This window comes from Serinus canaria, chromosome 2 (assembly GCF_022539315.1).
Source record: "Serinus canaria isolate serCan28SL12 chromosome 2, serCan2020, whole genome shotgun sequence".
Taxonomy (NCBI): Eukaryota; Metazoa; Chordata; class Aves; order Passeriformes; family Fringillidae; genus Serinus; species Serinus canaria.
In genome coordinates this window covers 142,790,798-142,800,801 of record NC_066315.1, presented here as the reverse complement: position 1 = coordinate 142,800,801, position 10,004 = coordinate 142,790,798, and the positions used below count along the sequence as shown (strand labels likewise).

General features: G+C 46.7%; 1 protein-coding gene across 2 annotated transcripts in view; it reads left to right on the top strand.

The window, feature by feature from the left end:
* Positions 1–508: 508 nt before the first annotated feature.
* Positions 509–10,004, top strand: part of ADCY8 (adenylate cyclase 8) — a 117,540-nt gene continuing 108,044 nt past the window's right edge. Inside the window, exon 1 of one of the 2 annotated variants that reach the window (XM_030235674.2) lies at positions 509–1,429. In XM_030235674.2, the coding sequence (XP_030091534.1) occupies positions 509–1,429 (921 nt within the window). The remainder of the gene's footprint in view (positions 1,430–10,004) is intronic. The other variant, XM_018913943.3, reaches the window with a different exon arrangement.

The following is a 10,004-nucleotide window of genomic DNA, read 5'->3' as shown; positions in this document are numbered from 1 at the left end:
CCTCCGGATGGGGCCGAGGATCGCCCACCGGGCAGCGGGTCTGCGCCCGTAGATGCTCCGCTCCTCCCTGCTCCTCTCGGAACCCGCGGCTCGGTTTCTCCTCCGCGCACCGCTCCAAGGAGGGCGCGCACCGAGCCCGCCGGGGCGCCGGGGCTTCGCCGCAGCCGGGCTCAGCGGGATGCGGCTCCGCGGGGCGCCGCGGGAGCGGGCACGGGGTTCCGGCTGCCAGCGCTAAGCCGGCGCAGCCGCTCCCCGGACCCCGGCGGCCAACCAGCCCCGCCGCCAGCCGCACCGCCAGACCCAGGGACCTGCCTATAAATGTGATCCCAGCACCGCCACCTCACCGCCGCCACCCGTCCTTCGACATCCCCTCCCTTTGACATCCCCTCCCTCCTCTCCTGAGGTTCCATCCCTCCCCCTGCTCCCCTCCCCAAAGACGGTAGGTGCCCCCCCTCCCCTGCCCCCCTCCCCCCGCCAGCCGGTGCTCTGCCCCCCGCCAGTCACCGCCATGGAGCTCTCGGAGGTGCGGTGTTTGAGCGACAGCGATGAACTTTACACCATCAACAGGACTCCCCCCGGCAGCGGCAGACCCCAGCGCCTGCTGTGGCAGACGGCCGTGCGCCACATCACCGAGCAGCGCTTCATCCAGGAGCACAGCAGCAGCAGCGGCGGCAGCAGCAGCGGCGGGGGCAAAGGTTTCAGCTCCGACGAGACCTGCTGCCCCAACCACCATCCGCACCCGCCGCACCACCTCCGGCGGCAGTCGGCCGGACGGAGTCTGGGCAGCGAGCGCCACAACAACGGAGGCACCAAAGTCTTCCCGGAGGGCACAAGCAGCGGTGGAGACTTGGGCTTTTTGCCTCTGGACTGTGCCCCCAGCAACTCTGACTTCTTCCTCAACTGGGGCTATACATATCGCGGGGTGATCTTCCCCACTCTCCGCAACTCCTTTAAGTCTCGGGACTTAGAGCGCCTTTACCAGCGCTACTTCTTGGGTCAACGGCGCAAATCTGAGGTGGTCATGAACATCCTGGACGTGCTGACCAAGCTGACCCTGCTGTTCCTCCACTTGACCCTGGCCTCTGCTCCCATGGACCCCATTAAGGGCATCCTCCTGGGCTTCTTCACTGGCATTGAGGTGGTGATCTGTGCCTTAGTGGTGGTCAGGAAGGACACAACCTCATACACCTACCTGCAGTACAGTGGTGTTGTCACTTGGGTGGCCATGGCCACGCAAATCCTGGCGGCCGGACTGGGCTGTGGCCTCCTTGGGGACGGCATTGGCTATGTGCTTTTCACGCTTTTTGCGACCTACAGCATGCTCCCGCTGCCACTCACCTGGGCCATCCTGGCTGGACTGGTCACCTCTGTCCTGCAGCTCATCATGCAACTGGTTATCCCCAGGTTTGCTGTGACTTCTCTTAACCAGGTACTGTGGTGAGGAGAGGGTGGGAACAGTCGTCTTTCTCCATCACCCTGAGTGAGAGGAGTTGTGGGGGGATGTCCCAAAAGATCCCTTCCCTTTCAATCAGGCACTTGGAAGTTCATTACCTGGAGGGGAGATCATTGGCCAAAATCAACCTTCTTGTCTCCTCTTCTGCAGTCTCCTGTTGCACATCCCAGTTTTTCACCTCAAGCTGGGAGCTGGGACTTTCTAAGCACCCTGTCCCCTCCGCTTGTCATTGCTGTCTCCTGAAGTAGCACTGGAAAGAGAAGCTCCTGGGGCAAGGGGGGAGGATGGGTCATTTATTATTCCCCTCCATGACTTCCAGCAGTGGTTTGGGGTTTGAGATGACTCTGTCTTGGCCAAGCTCTCCCAGTGCCCCCATTTTACTGCTCATGCCTTTTAACTCTGAACCTGCTGGGGCAACTGGTATTTTTATCTGTGAAGGGTAGCTTGATCTGAGCTATGGGAAGAGGAGTGAAGCATGCTGCTCTTCTGCAATGAGAAACCAGTAAAAACTCAGTGAAGCCATAGCAAAACTTCCCTGGGAGATTTGGTGTGAGATCCTAGACTGTGTTAGAGGACACGAAGAAGCCTTTTCTGCCAGTGGTCAAAGGGCAAACATTGTCATGCTGAATCCTTACAAGTGATGTCTAGGACAGAGTGATGATTACATGGTGTTGTGTGGTGCAGACTGCAGAGTAGCACTGGTCAGGACAGGTCTGAGGGGTTAAAACCAGGTTTCTCCTGACTTCACAGATGACTTCTTCCACAGCAAAGTGAGAATGCATCAACTCCCCATATCCCTGCAAGGCAAGAAATAGTGGGTACTAGGACAACTTAATCCTGGAGATTCTTGCTGCTCCCTTTTCCCTCCCTTTCCTGACTGTCACATCTCAGTGCTATCAATATTTCATAGCAGATTATCATCTCCATTTGGCTTGTTCAACACAATTGGGGAGAAAAGGGTGGAGTTACTGTCAGATAATCCAAAAAGGAGGGAGGGTACAGAGGAATTTGTTGCTAGTGCATGTTATTTATATGAGTGTTGGGATGTGCACCTGGGAAATGACTGATCCTGCACCTGGAAGTTTGATGTCCATGATTCTTGGGACACATCTACCTTCCTTAGACACTGGTCCTCCTGAAACCCCTGCCCATTCCTGCCCATGCCCTTACTACATGCACTTCTTAGCTGTGGGCTGCCTCACCTCATGTCCCAGGGATTTGGCTCATCCTGTTTTGGGAAAAGCTGCCCCGGTGTGTTGTGTCTGGCTGAGCCCTGTGAGACAGGCTGTGGCGGAGTTATTGCCCAGCCCTTGGTGATGTGCCGATGAATGAACTGCAGCCACACGCAGTGTCCTACTCCCATGCACTGCTGGTGTTGTTAGTGATGGGTCAAAAGCTGTGTGAGTTATGCTGATTTCTTAATTTACTTCCATGTCCTCTCCTGTAGCTGTGAGTAATGTGCTGCTATCTCATTACGCACCAGTATCACAGCTGTTTAGCCGCTACACACACACAACACACATTTCCCAGGAGAGATACTAGTATCTGTGTTTTGCAGCCAGTTGTGTGAACAAACTGCCTTGGAGCGATGCACAATGAGAGATTACCAGCCAGATGATTGCCTTCATCAACTACGTATATAAATCTTCATAACAGGATCCACGCAGCTTCTCACACGTCGGTGCTGATTTACACCGGCTGCCCAGGGACCACTTAACACAGCCCGTCGCTTCGGCCCCTTGCCTCAGGCCCCTGCGGGAGAGGCCGTACCCTTCCCCGCCCCGAGGCTGGCTCCCACCCGATGCCAGAGGAGCTCGGAGGGGTCGGGGAGGCGCTGGTTCGGGCGCGGAGGGCAGAGCGGGGGAGGAGCGGAGCGCGGCCCCGAGTGCTGTCCGCCCGCGCGGTGCTGAAGGCGGCGCGGTGCGGCCCGGGGGCTCCCTCCAGCGGCCCCGCGGGGACCGGGGGCTCCCTCCAGCGGCCCCGCGGGGACCAGGGGCAACTTCCAGTGGCTCGCGGGCACCGGGGGCTCCCTCCAGCGCCCGCGGGCACCGCGGGCTCCCTCCAGTGTCCCCGCGGGGACCGGGGGCTCCCTCCAGCGGCCCGTCAGGGACCGGGCCTCCCTCCAGCGGCCCGGGGGCACCGGGGGCTCCCTCCAGCGGCCCCTCAGGGACCGGAGGCTCCCTCCCTCCAGCGGCCCCGTGGGGACGGGGGCTCCCTCCCTCCAGCGGCCCCACGGGACCGAGCCCGCCCGGGCCACCCCTCGCAGGGCGGGCATGGGCTCGGCCCCGGGGCCCCGGGGAGCCGGACCCGGTGCCCGGGTGAGGCACAGCCCTACTTTGGCACTTTCTAGCGTTGCAGCATTTTCTTACTTTTGTCAGAAGATTGCTGAGCCCTCTCGAGCATTAGTGGATGAGGGCTTTTGCGGCTGATGAAGGATGTAGAACTGCTGCTTCACAGGTGGACAGATAATTTAAATGACTGTTTCATCAAGGTTAGGTAGAAACCTTTGGGCCAACAAAGATTTCTTCCTCTTGCAGGCAAAACATTCTCTTTTATCGCAAGGCTTACTTTCTCAGATAAAAGACAGCATCTTCCCTTCAAAGAAGCTTTACAAGACTAAATTAACTATTTGATTATGTAGCAATATCTGTGAGCATCTTGCTCTGCCTCAGGATGCAGACAGACGCTTACACTGGACAAAAAACAGGAATTAAAGTATGCACAGAAAGAAAAAGCTGATGGTGAAACTTTGATCATGCTACAAACAATGGGTTTTCTACTGATTTTTTAAAATCTAGATTTCATACAGGGAAAATACTGAATTCAATTAAAAAAAAAAAAAAGTCTTGGGTCAATTTAGTACTGTATCTAGTAGCATCCAGGGGCAAAATGGTTGTGATCTCTTCTCAGTCACACACTAGCCATACATCTATCTAATCTCATAGTGCTGCGACAGTTTACACAAAAGGAAAATCAAGTGCTTTGATGCGTTTTCCCCCAACCTCTTAGTTAAGTTTAGGTTTCACTGACAAGTTTGTTTACAAGCAGGCCAAACCATTAGTAATGCTGCATACAAGCATGCAGTACTGCTTCCTGGTTCACTATTTGTTGTAGTTTCTATGGATTATCATGAATACAAATAATTTATTCTGTTTACCTTTTTTTTTTTTCTTGCAGTAACTCTTAAGATGTCACCTGATTTTTCTTCCCTAGCATCCTAGAAAAAGGTGAAGGAGAAAGGCTTGAAATTAGTTTTTTGTAAAGTACCAAGAACAAAAACCCAAACTCACTAATTTCAATCCAGCTAAGTGTTGGGTATTTCTGGGGGATATGATCACTCATAAGACAAACTGACTCCAGCCTGAAATGCAGAGGAATGTGCTGCTGCTCAGCTTGAGGGGAACCATGAAAAAGAGACTGATACCATGACTTAGGTAAAGCCTGCACTGATACCGATTAAAGATTGGGTCAGGAAGCAAATGAGAATAAAAGACCTTACTGGTAAACAAGTGCAGTGTATGAATTTGTGTTCCTGGCCAGACACCATGACGGGGTAGTGTTTGTCTCTGATCTTCCCCAAAATGAACTTTTTTTTGTATTGTGTTTATTTTTACTTTTTCCTGAGTAACAATGCATGCAATCTGAAATTTCAAAGACCACATGTGTTTCTGGCATATGGGGAAGAACAAACAACTCAGAGCTCCTTCATGTTATATAACATAGACAGATGATAATATAGACGTGAGTTTTGACAAGCTTTAAATTATGTAAGCTACACACATCCTCTGGATTTTAATCCTTTGCCTTTGCACTCTTCATTCACATGAGCAAATTCCACCAGAGTCAGTAAGACTACTATCATTATTAAATCACATATATAAGGGATACCTTGCAGAACCAAGTCCTAAATTATGCATATTAAATAAAACTTTAAAAACACATTTAGAAATAACCTTAAAGTGGATAATAATAAGACTGGGTAAACTCATTCTTTTCCCTCTATCTTTCCAAGCCTAGGCAGTTCTGTGAATTATTGTTTTTCCTTGCTTATTTTTTCCCCAGATCTTGTGTGTTATTAATAGAGGGAAAGGCAGAATTTATGAAGTCACAAGGAGCCCTACAGAGATAAATCTGTGTAACTGTACAATGGAAACTGACAGCTTTTGCATGCATGCTTCAGTTGCATGTTTTGCAAAATCTGATCATAGATATCAGTATATGAGTATATGCAAAAGCACACTCATCTCTTCAAAATTTCTAATTTTCTTCCACAAGCTAAATACTTGTGGAAAATCTATCCAATCCGTAAAATATAAGGACATTTCAAAGTTAGCTACCATTTGAGAAGCAGAATTCAGTCACTCAACCTTTCTCCTCATGTTTGCTTTTGTAGCATTATTTGCTATGTATTTTTCTGCCATAGTCTTTTGTGGGCTACTTATAAACTGAGTGTGTGCTTTTAGACTGGATTACGAAGTGCTTTCCTTTTATATCCTGTAATATCACCTGACCAGTATCAGTGGGTCACAGCTTAATTAGATTAGCATTGGATACACTTTTCTCTGGAGTAGCTGCATCATTGTTGTGCTAAGTAGGGCAAATGCACTAAGTATATTTACAATTTGATGATTAATTGCCTCCAATACATAGGAATTCAGGCAAAACCATGAATGAAACCTGCTTTCATCAGTGAATTTCAGCTTACAACAGTCAGTGTGCTTGCTCTCACTAAAACTTACCTTGCTAGATTTGATATGATTTTTTTCTGCTGTCAAGACACTTCTGGGTTGCTTTCAAGGGTTTGTTTATTGCTTGCTTGTTGTTTTTCATGGCCTAGAAAGAAGCATGTGCTCCAAAACAGCAACATCTAATGCAAAATAATCACATACCAGAGCGCTACACTTACAGCTCACAGTTAACAGCAGATCATGTTTGAATGATCCTTATTAGCCTGTACAGAAGTCTGAAGGGGATAAACATCTCCAGTTCAGCTTCTTCTGCACTTCTCAGCACTTCAATGATGTTATGGGAATAGAAAAGAGAAGAAGGCAAAACAAGAGCTGTTCAAGGGATTAGTCTTTTTCCAGAAGGCAGGGAAGGTTGAGGGTAGAACAACTTCTCCTTACCTTTTCATTATTTCCAGAATATCTGGCTATGCATGAGATAAACTACAGTGTTTCAAATAAAAGGTGAAATTTAGCAAAAAGAAAAGAAATGACGCTTTTAAATTAATGCTTGGGTTGATGGAAACTCCAAACCTGAAAATCCTTACTCAGCTCTTGCCTGGCACTCCATCCCTGTAGGCACAACATCTCTAATGGTCTGGGCAAGTGGTCAGTACCATGGTGGGGAATGGGCTAAAAGCAGCACCCAGGGGGTGGTGGCAAGTGGCTCCTTTTCAAAGTGGCAACCTGTCACAAGTGGGGTCCCCAAGGGATCAATATTGGGCTCAATGCTGCTTAATGTCTTTATAAATGATCTGGAAGATGGTATCAAGAGTACCCTTATAAAGTTTGTCCATGGTCCCAAACTGAGTAAGGAGAGGAGAAGTCCCCCTGCAGGAAGATCTGTATTGTCTGGAAGAGTCAGCTAGCAATTACCCTATGAAGTTCAACAAGGACAAGTGTAAGATGTTGCATCTAAAAAACATAACCCAGGATTGTAGCACAGGCTGGGAATGTGCCTCGTTGGGAAGCAGCTTTACAGAAAAGGATCTTGGGGTCCTGGTGGACAACAAATACAGAATGAGTAACCAGTGTGCAGCTGGGGCAGAGGAGGCCAGCAGGAGGCTGAGCTGCTGACATCGCCAGCAGAGATCAAGAAGTCATTATCTCACTTTATTCAGCATTTGCCTGGCCTGGAATATTGTGTTCAGGTTTGGTCCCAGCTATACAAAAAAAAATGTGGACTGGCTGGGCAGACTCCAAAAAGAGGCCACAAAGATGAACAAAGAAGGGGAAGCCAGATGTATGGGGAAAGGATGAGAGAACTTGGTTTGTTCAGCCTTGAAAAAAGGAGGCTTAGGGGAGACATTTTAGCCCTCTGTTATTTAAAGGATGGCAACAAAGATCAGACCTTACAAGGAGTCTTATAGAAAAGGTGAGAGGTAATATGTAAAACTCTTAGAAGAGATTATGATTGTACACAAGAAGAAAAATATTTGCAATCAAAATAATCTCTCCAGGGAAGTGGTTGATTGATTGACATTGGACACTTTTAGGATTGATCTGGACAGGATGCTTGGCCATCTTGTCTAGACTGTGCTTTTGACAAGAAAGGCTGGACCAGGTGATCCTGGAGGTCCCTTCCAAACTTGTATTCAATGTGTCTGTGACTATGTGATCACATTTCTCTAAGTATAGACTTCTTGCCCTGTATAGCCTTCTTGCCCTTAACTGTGCTTCTGTTTCTGTGCATCCCATGAAGTGTCTCAATAACTCTAAGCTACCAGGCAGCCTACCCTACCCAGCATCCAAACACTGTTCTCCTTGGAACACATTTTGCAGTTGTACTACACACACAGCACCTGTCCAATGTCAAAGTCAGTAGAGAAGGTTATTGTGCTCTTCCTTTGTGCAACAAATGTGGTAATGAAATATTCCTGGGATGTGGTAGACCAAGGTTTTAATACCTTTTTCCCTAGAGGGGATTGAAGTCTGTCTCTCTTACCTCACCAGAGAGTTCCGAAAACAAACCCATTCCTAAAACAATTGTTCTTCTGTGAAGATAAAAGTTTAAGATTCAATGTGAAAAAAGAAAAATTTAAAAAACAATTATACTTACTCTGCAACCAACTATTTATGGAAATCATCACTGGAGGTGTCCTTACTCAACATTTTAGTGGTTTATATAATGTTGTTGAATTATTCCCTTGAACACAAGTTCCTATAGAGCAGACTGTACAGTTTGATCTCCAATTTGACATGATGTATTTTGAACCTCTTTTTCATAGTGCTGAAAAGCCCAGGTATGTAGAGGAAAACATCACAGTGATTCTGTAAATCAGGGAAACCGATGGAAATTAGGGAAAATTGAGGTTTTAGACATATTCCCTGCCTTTCATAGTTAGAGTCTTTTTGCATACTGTGCAAGGATCTGTAAGAATATGGCGGCATTCATCATAGGCTTCTGAGTTAAACTCTAGTAGTTGTTTGTCTGCAAATGAGTTGCTCAAGGACCTTGCTTTGTGGCTTATGAGCCATTTTTTCTTCACCTTGCCTTTCTTACAAAGACAAGTTCTGTCACTTGCTGTGTTCTTGGTGCAGTGCAGCTTGTACCTATCATGAGCGCGGAAAGGACTGTAAAGTTTCAGTCTGACCCAAGGAAGGAGATGAATGCAAATGACTAGGTTAGTGCTGCAGTGAATCTTGAGCATTTTGTTAGCAGTCTCAGTCATTCAAACCAGGGATGGAAGAGACCATCAAAAGTGATCAAGCACAAAAAATCCTGAGGATCTGGCATTTCTTGAAATGAAAGATTTTTCCAAGTGATATTAAGATATTAAGACCTTACTTACTCACAGGCTTCCAACAGCTTCATTTAGATCCTTGATTTAAAGCCCACATAATGTAATATAAAGAATGCCATAGATATTAGGATTTTTAGGTGAATCATGAAGATGACTTGTCAGGATTCTCTTTAGGGAAAGTTTTGCTGTGAATCCACAGTTCTTCTGAAAAAGAACACAAATGTAGACATCCAGCTCCTCCAGGAATCTCTCTGAATGAGCTCTGTCATGCTTATCTCTAGAAACAGCCAGGTCTGCTGACAGAGATAGCAGTGTGGTGCTGCTTAACCTAGAACAAAAATATCAGGAACTGTACACAGGATGAAGTGCAGGGCAAGCAGCCATTGGCTGACAGAGGAATGTCTTGTCATACGAGTTGCATTTATTAGCAACTATTTACAGAAATGCTGCTATTTCACTTGTCAGCTTCTCCTGCTGCAGGGTTTCATGCAGTTAGCTCTAGAGGAGAGAGGAAGGCTGTGAAGTTCATTAATTACCCTTTGCTGCAGTCTGTGAAGCAGCTGAAGTATATCAGTGTAAAAAAAATCAAAACTAACACAAGCCGTTTTATTTTCCACAATCACAAAAAATAACTGTACTTCTTCCAAATAGTCTGATGTTGGTGTTATAATTTTATATAATGCATTAGTTTAAATTTAGATAACAATAGCCCCCAGTATAAATTAAATAATGTCTGAGTTCAATAATATATTTTTTAACTTCAATTTTATTTTTCAATTTTGATTTAATCATCACTTTACAGTTCTGTATTTTCCTCTATCTTTGCTTTCCTTTCCCTTAAAAAATTGCAGAAATTCTTCTTTGATTAAATTAATGGAAGCATTCAATATTGTCAGAATCTTTATTTTGAAAATCTGTTTATGTCTTAGGGTTGATCCAATCTTTAGACACTATATTATTTCTTCTTTGTTCAAACTCCTCTGCTTCATTTACCTTAGAACTACTCAGGGTGGTAGCTATCTATTCTGTGTTCCTTGCATTAGGTCTGCCACAGTAAGGCTCATTCATAAATCCATAATAATC